General features: G+C 45.2%; 1 protein-coding gene across 7 annotated transcripts in view; it reads right to left on the reverse strand.

The window, feature by feature from the left end:
- The window catches only part of MYO5A (myosin VA), a 189,822-nt gene extending 183,236 nt beyond the window's left edge, over window positions 1–6,586 (reverse strand). For all 7 annotated transcript variants that reach the window (XM_038580448.1, XM_038580444.1, XM_038580443.1 and 4 more), the window contains exon 1: window positions 6,479–6,586. In XM_038580448.1, the coding sequence (XP_038436376.1) occupies window positions 6,479–6,505 (27 nt within the window). In that variant the 5' untranslated portion in view covers window positions 6,506–6,586. The remainder of the gene's footprint in view (window positions 1–6,478) is intronic.
- Between the last annotated feature and the right edge of the window lie 9,013 nt (window positions 6,587–15,599).

The raw sequence follows: 15,599 nt of genomic DNA on the forward strand, positions 1-15,599 counted from the left end.
TTGTACAAGATGTTTAATGCTGATGGCTACTGGTTTAGGGGACTTCCATCTGAGGAGGGCTTAGAAGCGAAATGGAGAAGGTCCAAGGCATGAAGAAGCCAGGGATGTTTCTGCAATTTCAAAATCTGTTATTACCACAAACCCAGACTGACATTACAACCAAGGTAGATGGAACAGGACAACGGTTAAAAAGCAAAATTGAGCGACGCCAGGGTGGCTCAGTGGTTAAGCATCTGCCTTCAGCTCAGGGCATGATCCTAGAGCCCCAGATCGAGTCCCACATCAGGCTCCCTGCATAGAGCCTGCTTCTCCCTCTGCCTATGTCTCTGCCTCTCTCTCTCTCATGAATAAATAAATAAAATCTTAAAAAAAAAAAAAAAAAAAAAAGCAAAATTGATGGATGTCTGAGTGGCTCAGTGGTTGAGCATCTGCCTTTGGCTCAGGTAATGATCCTGAGGTCATGGGATACAGTCCCGCATCGGGCTCCCTACCAAGGGAACCTGCTTCTCCCTCTGCCTATGTTTGTCTCTCTCTCTGTGTCTCTCAAGAATAAATGAATAAAACCTTTAAAAAAAAAAAAAAAGCAAAATTGATCAAAGGGGATTTTAACGCACTAAGGACCTAAGGACCCAAGGCATCAAAAGCAGACAGCATCAGCAAAGGTAAAGGGTAAGTGTGTGAAGGAAAAATGAAATAAACCACCTAAATTGCTCTGCCATCTACTCTCACCTCCTACTGTGAATGAAACTCCACAGGAGGGGCACATGGTGGCTCAGACGGTTAAGCTGCTGCCTTCAGCTTCCATTATGATCCCAAGATCCTGGGATATAGCCCCACACGGAGCTCTCTGCTCAGTGGGGACAAGGAAGGGGGTCTGCTTACCCCCTCTACCCTTCTCCCTCTCGTTCTCTCTCTCTCAGATAAATAAAATCTTAAAAAAAAAAAAAAAAAAAACACAGGGGACACCTGGGTGGCTCAGTGGTTGAGTATCTGCATTTGGCTCAGGTCATGATCCCGGGGTCATGGAATCCAGTTCTGCATCAGGCTACCCACAGGGAGCCTGCTTCTCCCTCTGCCTAAGTCTCTAACTCTGTGTCTCTCATGAATAAAAAAATAAAATCTTAAAAAACAAAAACAGAAAAAAAGAAATCCACAGGAGAAACACCCCAGCTCAGTCCTCTATATCAAGTATCTCTATTGCTTGGACTAAAGTGAAACCATACTATACATTTTGAAAACAAACAACTCTTCCTGCTGTCCCAGTGGGCAAGCACAACTCTAGTAAACTGGCATTTATTTTTTAAATTATCATTTTAGCTACAAGAAATAAACTGCAGAAGAGAAGAAGCTTAGCATGAAGAACTCCTGAGGACGATGAAAATGTTCTATATCTTGTTTGTGGTAGTAATTACATGACAGAATGTATTTGTCAAAACTCACTAAACTGTATACTTAAGATGAGTGAATTTTTTTACATATAAATTTTACCTAAGTCGATTAGAGAGAGAGAGAGATGGAGCTAGCAGGAAAGAAGAGAAACTCCCCAGGGAGACAAATGCAAAAAGTCTGAGAAGACGCTGTAAGAAGACATGCCAGTAGGGGATGAAATGGGAGGAGTGTGGTTGCCCACATGATGTTTTTACCCAGGGTCAGGCCTTATTCCATAGATCTTCCAGGAGTTTCTACTTCTGACAATTCCTTATATTTCACTAGGAATTGCCTGAAGTAGAGACAATAGATCAAAGTCTATCCTCCCAATGGGTAATGTGCCTCTAGATTCTTCCAATGGAGGCAAAATCCATTATAAAGTTAAAAACAAGCTAAATTACCTTCTGAGATAAGATGTAAGGTAAGAGGGTTTACCTCTCCTCTCCCACACTTCCTGTGTCCAACCGTTTGGACGTTGCAGTTAAATCCAGGAACCCCACTCACAGACCCTGCTCCAGAGTTCCCCTACTTTGAACAGCTAAAAGCACCATGAAGATTTAAACTGTTTATCTGGCAGTGGCAAGTCTCATTAAAATTGGAACCTCTCTGTACTCTTTTAGCCACTGGGCAATACACCAGACGTTCACACTTCAAGAAACAGTTAACAAATTTCAAGAGGAAATCATGAGCTTTCCGCTTTGCTCAAGCAGTCTGAAGAAGTATTTCTGAGTAGCTTACAAGTTCCACAGAGTCTGTAAATTCATGATATAATGGGAATTAATTTACAGTTTCCAAAGCTAGAGCTACTGCTGTTAACTTACACTGTTCCCTCTCCATCCCACCCTATATCTAATCTATCACAGAGACCTGTCTCTTGAGTTTGTCCTCTTTCCCACATCATCTGCCTTTGCCTCAGTCTCCCTGACCTGCATCATTTCATCATTTTGTTTCCTGCAACAGTTTCTTTGGCTTCCCTTGGCTCCCAGCTCCCCGCTCTATTACTCATCCTGTTCAACATGCCTGAAAATGTGCTTACTTGTTTAACCACTTCTTTATACCCTGCTTCATTCCTGCAAGTAGACTAATCATCCCAGACCATTATTTACAGGAGACAGACTGTTCAGGACATCAGGAGGAAATATAGATGGAAGGGATGTGACAGGATACTTGTGGAAATCAAATATACTTGCTAAACCCCAAATAAGGCACATGATCAAGGATGAGGTTTCCGTCCTGCTTTCAGATGTTGAAAGTAGTCTGAAAAATGTAATTTCAACACCAGAATGTTATAATTTCCAGGATTGATGGTAAAGGGGAAGAGGCATAGAACAAAAAACAGGAACTATCCCGGAAAAAGAATCTAAGCCATATGCCTTCAGTAGGTAGGAAGGAATATAGTAGGAAAGGAAGATTACAGACATATCACCTATTGGCCTAAATTGCTGTCTCACCTAAGAAAGTTTACATGGCTTCTTGAGCAGGGGTTTTAGAAGTTTTTATAGTTACAAAACTCAGCATCCTGATACACAATGGGACTCTTAATTAAACAACTTCAGGGAACCTTGACCATTCTACAGCATTTCCAGTGTTCTCTGCCTTTGGGAAGCTCATGTGAGGACTACCATGCCATTTTATTGCTGCTGGTGATCCATCTAGGCCTAATTAATAAACTCTGCTCCACAAATGCTGAATCCTTTGAAGTTACTGAAAGCATCTATGGTGACATTATGATTCACATATCCACTGGCAAGTCAAGACTAGCAAATATTTTCAAAATCAGAAGCAATGAGATATCTTGGCCATCTTCAATTCTTTTTGGAACAAGCCAGGTGGCTCTAAAAACAAATTGACCCACAACTCTATGAATATACTGAAAACCACTGAATTGTAAACTTTAAATTGGGAATGACATGGTATGTAAATCACATCTCAACAAAGCCTTTATTTTTAAAACCAACAAACATATTTCAACCAAAATGTTAGTTTCCAGAAATGTTATATCCTAGGAACCTAGCTATTGCACTTAAAATGTTTATATTGTGGGAAAACCTTACAAAATGGCAGCCCTGGTAAATTTCTGTGACAAAACCATTATCATTTTAGATACAAAGAATAAACTGACCAGTCTCTTTCCTTTCACCTTAATGGAAGCTGATCTATATCACACATCAAAATCTGCCTTTAAACTCTGAATGACATTTTTTTAAAGGGCACTTTTCAGATTTAACCACTTTGTTGAATAGCATAATTATGACATGTCACTAACACATCTTTCCTTGTAATCTACTCCAGAATTTCCTTCCCTGTAATCCTCTGTGAGGAAAAAATTCTTCTGTTTATCCAATGTTTTAATTTCTAATGATTTCCCTCTTCCTCTAATAATCACTACCCAAGCTTTTATCTCTAGAATCATTCCAACCTTCCCCATGTCCCGACCCATTTCCTAATTTCTACTTATAAATACCACACCAGCTGTCTGCCTGCTGTGGAGGTAACAACAGGTTATTTATGCTCCTAGATATTTAAAGTAGGTCAAGAATATAAGAAACAGACTGTGAGCCCTTTGAGGGAAAGGGCTATGGTGTCTTGTTCATTGTTAGAACTTCTCAATATTGGTACACCTGGGTGGCTCAGCAGTTGAGCGTGTCTGCCTTTGGCTCAGGGCGTGATCCTGGGGTTCCGGGATCAAGTCCTACATCAGGCTCCTGCGAAGAGCCTGTCTCTCCCTCTGCCTATGTCTCTGCCTCTCTCTCTGTCTCTCATGAATAAATAAATAAATCTTTGGGATCCCTGGGTGGCGCAGCAGTTTGGCGCCTGCCTTTGGCCCAGGGCCCGATCCTGGAGACCCAGGATCGAGTCCCACGTCGGGCTCCCGGTGCATGGAGCCTGCTTCTCCCTCTGCCTGTGTCTCTGCCTCTCTCTCTCTCTGACTACCATAAATAAATAAAAATTAAAAAAAAAATAAATAAATAAATCTTTAAAAGAGAGAGAGAGAGAGAGAGAAAACATCTCAATATTAAGCACAGTACCTGCACCTGGAAGGTTGTTCAATAAATATTTTGGCCCACCATTAGGCTAAGGCCCATTGACAAAAAGAATTAGGCAGCAACTAGCCAAGTGACCAGATTACACTTAGACATAAATATATTTAGAAGGCAATTTAAGCTCAACTCACTCTTGATGTCTAGTCTGTTTTCACAATGACAGAAGGTGAATTTTAAGAGTATATGATGAAGCTATGAACAAAACCCAAAACCCTGCAATTTAAAAATCACAATATTTTTAAAGTTTTTTCTAAAAAAAAAAATTATCTTGGGAGGAAAAAAAGCTGACCCAGACCAAGAGCAATTTATCATCCAGTCTTTAGTTAAGCAGCCTACAATTAGGCAGCTCAGGGATGGACTCCTCAAGCTGCACAGTGAAGAGTGGAGGGCTATACAAAGTAAGTAAAGAATGTTTAGCTGAGTGAAGTCAGTCAGTCGGAGAAGGACAAACATTATATGTTCTCATTCATGTGGGGAATATAAATAATAGTGAAAGGGAATAGAAGGGAAGGGAGAAGAAATGTGTGGGAAATATCAGAAAGGGAGACAGAACATAAAGACTCCTAACTCTGGGAAACGAACTAGGGGTGGTGGAAGGGGAGGAGGGCGGGGGGTGGGAGTGATTGGGTGACGGGCACTGGGGGTTATTCTGTATGTTGGTAAATTGAACACCAATAAAAAATAAATTAAAAAAAAAAAAGAATGTTTACAGACCTGTATCTCATCATGGGAAAATGTTTCTCAGAGTACCTACTCCACGTGTTCATTATGAGGATTAAATGAGTTAGAGCAGTGCCTGGCACATAGTTAGCACTCTATCAATGTTTATTAATAGAGTAACCAAATCAGTTTCCAATTGCATTCATTCATATATTAGAGGCCAACAACGCCTAAGAAAATTACCAGGTTTACAGAGAAATTCTAACAGTGCAGTCTTTAAATCTATGGCTGGAAAGAAAGGGGTCCTTGAGAATGTTATATGCAAACTCCTCTTCTCATGGTTGAATGAACTAATCATATACCTATTTCTTGAGAAATTCACAGGTTACAAAAGCTTTCCCATCTATTCCTAGATTTGATCCTCACAACAAACAGCCTTGTAAGAGATGCAGAGCGGGTGTAATTAACTCCACTTGCAGATATGAGACAACTGAAGAAGAAGTTAAGTGACTTGCCCAAGGTCACGCAGTAAGGGAAAAAAGGCACCTGGGCTAGAAATCCATATCTTTTTTCTCATGCAGCAATTTAGGGTCACATTTGGAAACCATGATTCTTAAGATCCTAAATGGAGATTCTGCTGCCCATACGCACTTGAAGAGCTAAGCCAATTCTGTTGAGTGGAATGAAAGGAAATTAATAGTTGGCAAAACACCTACGTACGCTGGAGTTACGGTATAATAAAATGCCATGGCTACAACACGTTCACAAAGCATCACAACGCTGCCGGAGACACGTTTTCGGAGGTCTTCAAAGGGACGGTTCTCCGAAATATGCCATCCAGAAATACTGGCGTCGGTATAGGAGAGAAAGGACGCTTCCCTCGAACGCAATCCTGAAGCAGGAGGCTCGTCCGGCGGATGCTGGAGGCATGGAGCCGAACAGGGCTCTAGGGGTTGCACGCAGGTAGCGAACTGCCGGGGACCAGGGGACCAGGGGACCGACCCCGGCCCGTGCCCCCGCCCCCCCCGGGAAGCCGGCCGCTCAAGGTGAGACTCGGCGGGCGCGGAGCGCAGGGCTGCAGGCTGGCGGGGAGGCCGGCCGGGCGGACGGCGCCGCAGACCAGCGCCAGACCCTATTTCGAGCGCCGTCCCCGCGGGAGGGCCCATCTGATGTCGCCGACGCAGCCCCGCCCGCAGCCAGGGCTCCTCCCGAAGCCGGCGGGCCGGCAGGGCCCTCGCGCCCCAGGCGCCCCCCGCCCCGCGCCCCAGGGGAAGGCGGCTGCGCGGCAGGGCCCGGGTCCTGGGGCGCGGGGGTGCAGCCGCCCCGCCCGCCCGCGGCCCCCTCACCTTTGTGTAGAGCTCGGACGCGGCCATGGCGGGGCCCCGGCGCGAGCCCCCGGCCCGAGCGGAGGCCGCACCTCGCCTGGGCGGCCGCCCGCGCCGACTAGGAAGCGCCCCGGCAGCCGGCGGCAGCGAGCGGGGCCGGGCCGGGCGGGGCGGGGCGGGGCGGGGCGGGGCGCCTCAGGCGCGGGCGGCGCGCGGGGCCCTGCCCATCACGCCCGGGCTCGCCGCCAGCAGGTGCACGCGCTCCGCGTGCTCGGGGTCCTCGGGGTCGCCGCCGCCGCAGCCCCCGGCGCGGCCGCCGATGCCGCCGATGCCGCCGATGCCGCCGCCGCCGCCGCCGCCGCCGCCGCCGCCCTGTGCATTGTGGGAGCGGGAGGAGGCTGCGCTCCTGCGCTGCCACCGCGGCTGCTCCGGGCTCCCTCCGGCCGCGAGCATCCCCGGCCTGCCAGGCTGCGCGGCCGCCGCCTCCTCCCAGAAGCCCGCCCGCCCCGCCCCGCCCCGCCCCAGCCCGCCCCGGGGACGCGTCCCCCCTGGGTCGCCCCTCTCCCCTAAGCGGGTCCGGACCGTGCGGAACGCCCCGGCCACCGAGAGGGGCGGCGATAGTTGGTGTCACTGCGTGTGTCCAGGTAAACAGTCTCCAGCTGTCTTCCTATCCTTCCAAGCATTTTTCTTTTTTCTTTTTTTTTTTAAGATTGTATTTATTTGTTCATGAGAATCAGAGAGAGGCAGAGACCTAGGCAGAGGGAGAAGCAGGCTTCCTGCAAGGAGCCTGATGCAGGACTCATCCCAGGACCCCGGCATCACAACCTCGGCCAGAGGCAGGCACTCAACCCCTGAGCCACCCAGGTGCCCCCCTTCCAAGCACTTCTAGGGAAAGGATCTGGGAGGAGGCTTCCTCGAAATTTAGGCTTCCTCGAAGTCTAGGCTTCATAGAACAACCTAGAACTCCAGGAGAGTCCTGTTAGTAGCAGTGGGCTGGGAGCTGAGCAGTGAGGACCAGTAATCTGCCACAGAAGATCACCAAGGTCATCCTGGACACCTAGACAGCTGCCTGGGTATCGTTTTTTTAAAACAAGATGCCCCCAGGGGGTAGCCCAGGCGCCCACCTCTCCTAGGCCTATGTGTTTGCAGAGGTACCACTACTCTTCTGCCTCAGTCCTCTTCTTCCACCTGTTTGCCCTAGTGACTATCAGTTTCATGATGCCACTAAAAGCTATCTGGGGGCTACCTGAAAATTGTGGGAGACTCTGGTGGAAAAGTCCGTACTGCAAATTAATTCTGTATCAAAAAAAAAATTTAATTCTGTATCCAAAGGTCAAAGGTGGGGGACGCCTGAGTGGCTCAGTCGGCTAAGCATCTGCCTTATACTCTGGTCATGATCTCAGGGTCCTGGGATGGAACCCCTAGTTGGGCTGCCTGCTAAGCCCCAGTCTACTCCCTCTCCCTCTCCCTGTCCCCCACCCCCAACTCATGCTCACTCTATCTTTCAAAATCTTGAAAGAAAAGGAAGTGTCTAAGGAGTCTCAGAAGTAGCTAGCATTCAATCTTGCTGACCATTATCCTTGCACATCAAGCACAAAATGTGGTCTTTCCACCCAGTCCTCATACTCTCTTCACCCTCCACCTGCTCAGCACCCACCCACACTTTCACTCCTGGTTGACTAATCTCATATTTGTTTTATTCCAGCCTCTTTTTAGTGTTCTCTTCTTTCTCATTTCTTTGAACTCCTAACTGCCTATTCTGGCAATCTGGGATGGTTTCTATCTAGACCATGTCTCAAGGCTGGCCCCTTGGTTGTGTGTGTGTGTGTCCTGTACATGTATGTAAAGGAAGACCATTGCTGTGGGGGTTGGGGGGCACTTGGTACCAGTCCTTACTTCCTGAAACTCAAGCCTATCCTTCCTTGCTCATCGCCCACAATCCCCTCAGAGAGGCCATAAGTAATGGCTACAGAGTCCAAAGACCCACAGAATTCTCTGTTCCTTCCAATTCTACAGTCACATCTCTTTCATGTTTCGGGGTCCCACTCATTCTTTATCCAGACATTAAAAGGAAAAATGGGGCAGCTATGACCAGTAAAACAAAAAGACACTGGACTGAGATTTAGAAGGCCTGAATTCTACCCCTTATAATTTCTTCATGCCTTGTGTAAGGGGGTAACCACTGCTTTCTCACCCTCAGATAATACCTCTCGGGACTGTTGGGAAACGCTGATGAAGGAGTTCAGGGCATACACCGGAGGGTATGCTGCTTTGGCATAGAGTTCAGAGGACTTGAAAAACAGCAAATACAAGAGGGGAAAAAAATTACCCTAATTTTCCTTTTTCTTAAAAGCAGGAAACGAAAATCCTATATGAAAGATATCCTCCTTATACCAGAAGAAAAGTAATATTCTTATCATCAAGGAGAAGCTGAGACCAAGAGAATTCCGCACCAACAGACCTTTGTTAAAATCGTTCTAATCAGGGAGACAATTATAAAGGTAGAAGGTAAAGAGGGCGAATATTTATTTGCTGGGGCTGCCGTAATAAGGTACCACAAACTGTGGCTTAAACTGTAATGTGCTGTATGATCTGGAGGTGCAAAATGTCAGATCAAAGTGTTGGCAGTGTTTGTTCCTTCTGGAAGCTGGAAGGGAGACTCTCTTCCAGGCCTCTCTCCTACATCCTAGGGGTTTGCTAACAGTCTTTGGCATTCATTGGATTCTGCTGCTCACCCCAATCTCAGTCTTCATCTTCCCATGGCATTCTTCCTGTGTGCATATGTATCTGTGTCTAAATTTCACGCTTTTATAAGGACTCAGTCATGTTGGGTTAGGGCCCACCCTAATGACCTCATTCATCTTCACATGATCATCTCCAAAGACCCTATTTCTAATTAAGGTCTCATTCACAGGTACTGGGGGTCGGAAGGACTGATGCATCTTTTGGGGATGGAGAGGGGGGACACAATTCAATCCATAACTGTATGCAATGGACAAAAACTAAACAGAGAAGACAGAATGTGGGAGGCCAGCAATTTTATTTTTAAGATTTTATTTATTTATTCATGAGAGACAGAGAGAGGCAGAGACACAGGCAGAGGGAGAAGCAGGCTCCATGCAGGGAGCCTGATGTGGGACTCGATCCCAGGATTACACCCTGCGTTGAAGGCAGATGCTCAATCGCTGAGCCACCCAGGTGTCCCAAGACCAGTGATTTTAGTAGGGTGGTCATTGCTTTATTCAAATTGAAAAAATAGGGGATCCCTGGGTGGCGTAGCGGTTTAGCGCCTGCCTTTGGCCCAGGGCACGATCCTGGAGACCCGGGATCGAATCCCACATTGGGCTCCTGGTGCATGGAGCCTGCTTCTCCCTCTGCCTGTGTCTCTGCCTCTCTCTCTCTCTCTCTCTCTGTGACTATCATAAATAAATAAATTAACTTTAAAAAAATACAAATTGAAAAAATAATTTTATGGAGTGACTATTAGGTGCCAGCACTTAAGATAATAAAGATAGAAATGAATGAAATATGGTCCTTGACCTGGGAGAGCTCACTGTAGGGAGTAGCTGCAGGAGGAGGGGAAGGGGCCGTCCATGCAGCATGGTCTGCATGGTCGTAGAAACCATCTTAATTCTTTAAGATTGGCCCAATTCTAGAGACAGAGGCAAAGCACTATGTTATCGGTTAACTAGTTGAATTTACATATGCTAATATTTAGTGTTTCAGAGAATAAGACACTGGGCAAGAGTGATGTTTGAGTGGGTGGGGAAGAATCCTAAATAGCTCACTGAAAGATCTAAATAATGATATGTATGGGAGGCCATTTATTATCAAAGGATGTATAAAGGAAACTAGGCTATGAAGCAGAAAACGGAAAAGTTAAGACTAGATGAAGACTGGGGCACCTGGGTGGCCCAGGCAGGTAAGCGTCTAACTCTTTAGGCTCAGGTCATGATCTCTGGGTTTTTAGATCAAGGTCCACATCACGCTCTGTGCTGAGTGCAGATTCTACTAAAGTTTCTCTCCTTCTTCCTCTCTCTGCTTCTCTCTCTCAAATAAATAAATCTTTAAAAAAAAAAAGGATAGCATAAGCCTGACCTACAAGACTTTCAAAAGATAGAAGGCAGGCATCAGGAACTACTGGCTCCCCACTCCTTTGCTTCAATAACTCCAGCCAGTTTTTCTAGCTCCCACCCACCTGTGAATTTAGGCCTAGCCACATTTTAAGGCTCCCAGGGCAAGGAAGATTAAAAGTATAGTACTTAACTCAAAAGGTACAATTATTTTTATTCCCGGTACCTATTACTCTAATTCTAGATTCTAATCTTGTGTGTCCTAAAATATCGATGTAATCTCTGGCTCTTTGTTCCCAGTCTTCTGCCTCTGTCCTGACCACCAGCTATTTGGGCAGCTTTTGCATCCCTATGCCTGGTTGTTTGGTACCCTATTCCCCCATCAGTTGATTCTGCATCTTGAAATGTTTTCTGCTCATGTCCATAGCACTCACCTGCTTCATATTGCCCTGTTCTTCCTGAATTACTTGATTTTAAGGCCTTACTAGCCACTCTCATCCCGTACCTCCACCAACCAGATACACACCTACCTTCCATGGGTAGTGGTGGAAGGTCCTCATTGGTGAAAATGACTTAGATTCAAATGACTTTGATTCTTAACTCCAGTCCTTTTTTTTTTTTTTTTTTTTTTTAAGATTTATTCATTCATGAGGAACACAGAGAGGAGAGAGACAGAGAGAGAGAGGCAGAAACACAGGCAGGGGGAGAAGCAGGCTCCATGCAGGGAGTCCCACCTGACGTGGGACTTGATTCCCGGTCTCCAGGATCTCGCCCTGGGCCCAAGGCAGCGCTAAACCGCTGAGCCACCTGGGCTGCCTAACCCCAGTTCTCACTTGGAGTGAGCTACCTAGCCCATGTGAGCTTCCTTTGTTCTTTAAATACACTTGTAGGGGCGGCCCCAGGTGGCTCAGCGGTTTAGCGCCGCCTTCAGCCCAGAGCCTGATCTTGGAGATCCGGGATTGAGTCCCACATCGGGCTCCCTGCATGAAGCCTGCTTCTCCCTCTGCCTGTGTCTGTGCCTCTCTCTCTCTCTCTCTCTCTCTCTCATGAATAAATAAAATCTTTTAAAAAAATACACTTGTAAAGTCTCAGAAGTTTTAGATTTATAGGAAAAAATTCAAAGATAACACAGCATTCTCATATGCCTTGGGCAGTGGACTGTTTATACTCCTGTCACTATGCCCCCATTTCCACCCCCTCACCCCAGCCTAATCCATCTGTTGAAATCCTAACTCCTAAGATAACATAGTAGGAGGTGGGGCTTTTGGAAGGTGATTAGGTCTGGAACTCTATCTCTAGACCCTGGGATCATGTAGATGCTCAATTGCTGAGCCACCCAGGAGTCCCTCCATTTGATTCTTAAAGAAGTTTCAAATTGAAGCAATGATCCCAATGAAACCACTTTTAAATTTCTAGATCCCTTCTAGATCTCTGTTAATGTAGATACATGCTTTCACGAAGTTGTAAAGACCCTTCTGGATCTCAAAGTTACATTCTCTTCTCTTATACCCTCCAGAATAAAGACCTCACCACTTCTTATGAAATGGGACTAAGGTCATTCAGAGCTCTCCCCTCTCATGTCCCTTTTTCCTCCTGAACTTTAGTCCTTCATTCTGTGACTCTGAAAATGACATGCCAAGGCTGATGTCTTCATACATCCTCTCCATCCTAGTTCTTGCCTTTTTGTCTCCCGCACATCTTTGGTTTTTCTTCTCTACTTTTTGTTTTGCCTCCAACCAAACTCAAATCCTACCTACATTTAAAAGCAACCCCCCCCAAATAAATAAATAAATAAATAAATAAATAAACAAATAAATAAAAGCAAACCCAAAAACTGTACTATCATTCATGTGCCTCACAGTCTCTCAAAAAACCCACACCCTTACCACTACTTCATCTTTGGTTATCATTGCTCTTCTGTTCCTCAGCCCCATACCCACACACACATACCTTTTTTTTTTTTTTTTAAGATTTTATTTATTTATTCATGAGAGACACACACAGAGAGAGGCAGAGACACAGGCAAAGAGAGAAGCAGGCTCCATACAGGGAGCCTCCACACATAACTTCTCTATTGAAACTGTTGTTACATGACCAGGGATACAAAAATCCAAATCTAGCAGGCTTTCCTCAGGTCCCACTCTTCTCATTGCTCTGCTATACTCCACACTTTCTCTTCCTTTTATCGGAACTTTTTCCTCTTTGCTTCTGACACTTCCTTTGGAAACATGAATTCCTATCATCAGCTGGCAATGTTGTAACAAAACAGAGGAGTTACAAGATATGAAACAAGTACAGTGAATAGCTCTTTAAAGTTTACATGTAAACCTAACATATGAGAAAATAATGTGGCAGGAATACTACTACATATGACCATCTTAAATTACCCCAACTGGCAAACACTTGAGCCATAGACCTAAGTTACATACAGGTATTCCAAGACATGTCTTACAAGACAGATATAGTAATTGTCAATTAAAAAAAAAAAAGCTATTATTTTGTCTTTTTAAAGATTTTTATTGTTATTTGACAAAGCGAGAAAGAGAGAGAACGCACATGCAGGAGTGCACAAGCAGGCAGAGGCAGAGGGATAAGCAGGCTCCCCCCTGCCCCCCAGAGCACAGAACCCGATGCAGGGCTTAATCCCAGGACCTGAGATCATTACCTGAGCTGAAGGCAGATGCTGAACCAACTAAGTCACCCAGGCACCCCAATAATTTGTCTTCTTTTAGCAAGAACATTCATAGTAATTGGGGCTTCTCATAATATTGATATTAAAGTGGTTGAGAATAACTGAAAACATGAAAAGTGTGTGTTCTACTATATTTTTAAAGATTTTACTTATTTGAGATTGTATGAGTGGGGATTGGGCAGAGTAGGAGAAAGAGAACCTCAAGCATACTGTATGCCAGATGCAGAGTCTACAGGGCAGGGGGCAGGCGGAGGTTGGTCCCAGGACTCTGAGAGCACCATCTGGGCTTAAGTCAGATGCTTAACTGACTGCGCCACCCCGCACCCCTTGTGTTCTCTAACAAATGTAGTCTGGCAGAAAGCTGCCCACTGGTGTGTTGTCCCCCTTTGATCTTTATCCTTGAATCAAAAAATATGGCTGCTCTAAGTGATCATTTCTAAGGGTAGTAACCCTTACCCTTGAATACAGGTTTGAACTGCACAGGTTCACTTATATACATGTGAACTTTTTTCAAAACAGTACTGTAAACGCATTTTCCTTATGATTTTAATAACATTTTCTTTCCCTTCACTTTATTTCTTTTTAAAGATTTATTTATTTATTTATGATAGACATAAAGAGAGAGAGAGAGGCAGAGACACAACACAGGCAGAGGGAGAAGCAGGCTCCATGCCGGGAGCCTGATGTGGGAGTCGATCCCAGGACTCCAGGATCGCGCCCTGGGCCAAAGGCAGGGGCTAAACCACTGAGCCACCCAGGGATCCCCTTTCCCTTCACTTTAAGAATACAGTATGGGGCAGCCCATGTGGCTCAGCGAGTTAGCACTGCCTTCAGCCCAGGGCCTGATCCTGGAGTCCCGGGATCGACTCCCACATCAGGCTCCCTGCATGGAGCCTGCTTCTCTCTCTGCCTGTGTCTCTGCCTCTCTCTCTCACTCTGTCTCTTATGAATGAATAAATAAATAAAAATCTTTAAAAAAAAAGAATACAGTATGTAATACATGTAACATACAAAATGTTAGTCAACTGTTATCAGTAAGATTTCCAGTCAAAAGTAGGCTTAACTTGGAGCACCTGGGTGGCTCAGTCAGTTGTGCAGCCTGCTCTTGATTTTGGGTTGGCTAGGTCATGGTCTCAGAGTCCCGGGATGGAGCTCTGCATGGGGCTTCGGGCTCTGCTTCAGGATTCTCTCTCCCTCTGCCCCTCCTCCGGCGCTCTCTCTCTCTCTCTCTCTCTAATAAATCTTTAAAAAACTACTGTAATTAGTAGTTACATTTTGGAGTCAAAAATTTGTGGACTTTCTATTGTGCAGGGGGGCAAGTGCCTTAATCCTTGCGTTTTCAAAGGTTTCAACCCTTGCAATTTTCTATCTGTAGACAAAACTGTTCCACTGGAAACATTAGCTTGTATGTGAGTTTACAAGAGTCTACAATATACTGATCAGCCTGTTATTGGTAGTAAGGCACTAAAAAATCTTGGATATCACATGGAGAATGCTTGCAAGGTTATGATCACAAGAGCAGAGAAGCAGTGAACACTTAATCCATCCCTGCTATGGAAAATCAGGTATACCAACAAGGTTTATGAAAGCAAAGTTCTTTGACACTTCCTCATGCAGAGAAACAGAGTATGAAGACCTAACTCAGTGAAGGAAAGGCTTCCAGAGTTAGAAACACATTCTTTCCCTGCATCCAGTCCTTAACTTGGTTTCCCAATTACACGTCCAACTCAAGTCAGTATTCTGTTTCACTTCGTTCAATAAGCATTTCAGTATGTATAAACTGCTAGGGATACAATAATGAATTAGATCTTCCTCTGAGTAAGCTAAAAGTTGAGCTGAGATCAGAACGAATTAAGAGTCAAGCAAGCTATGAAATCAGGGGAAATGTCTAATGGAAAAGAAATATATCGGGCGGGGGGTGGGGGTGAATGGGTGACGGGCACTGAGGGGGGCACTTGACGGGATGAGCACTGGGTGTTATTCTGTATGTTGGTAAATTGAACACCAATAAAAAATAAATTTATTATAAAAAAAGAGAAATATATCAAATACAGGCAGAAAGAAGGTTGGGACATTTTTAAGTGATAAGAATAGAAACAGAGTAAGGCAGGGATGGGAGCATAACACAGACAAGGTAACAGGAGTGGAAAGTGATGTTAGGAACCAAGTATCCAGCTAAGAAATATTAGCACTATGTGTATAGGGCTAGCAATGGAGAGAGATCGACAAATTCAGTATATTTTTGTGGCTGTTGGTCACAGCCTCGAAGGAATCAAGTATGACTCCAAGGTTGGTTTGAGTACCTGAGTGGGTAAACGCATGGTGGTATCATTTACTGAATTGACGGCTGGGAAGAAAAGGCAACGTTAAGGAGAAA

The sequence above is a fragment of the Canis lupus genome, chromosome 30 (genome assembly GCF_011100685.1).
Source record: "Canis lupus familiaris isolate Mischka breed German Shepherd chromosome 30, alternate assembly UU_Cfam_GSD_1.0, whole genome shotgun sequence".
Lineage (NCBI taxonomy): Eukaryota > Metazoa > Chordata > Mammalia > Carnivora > Canidae > Canis > Canis lupus.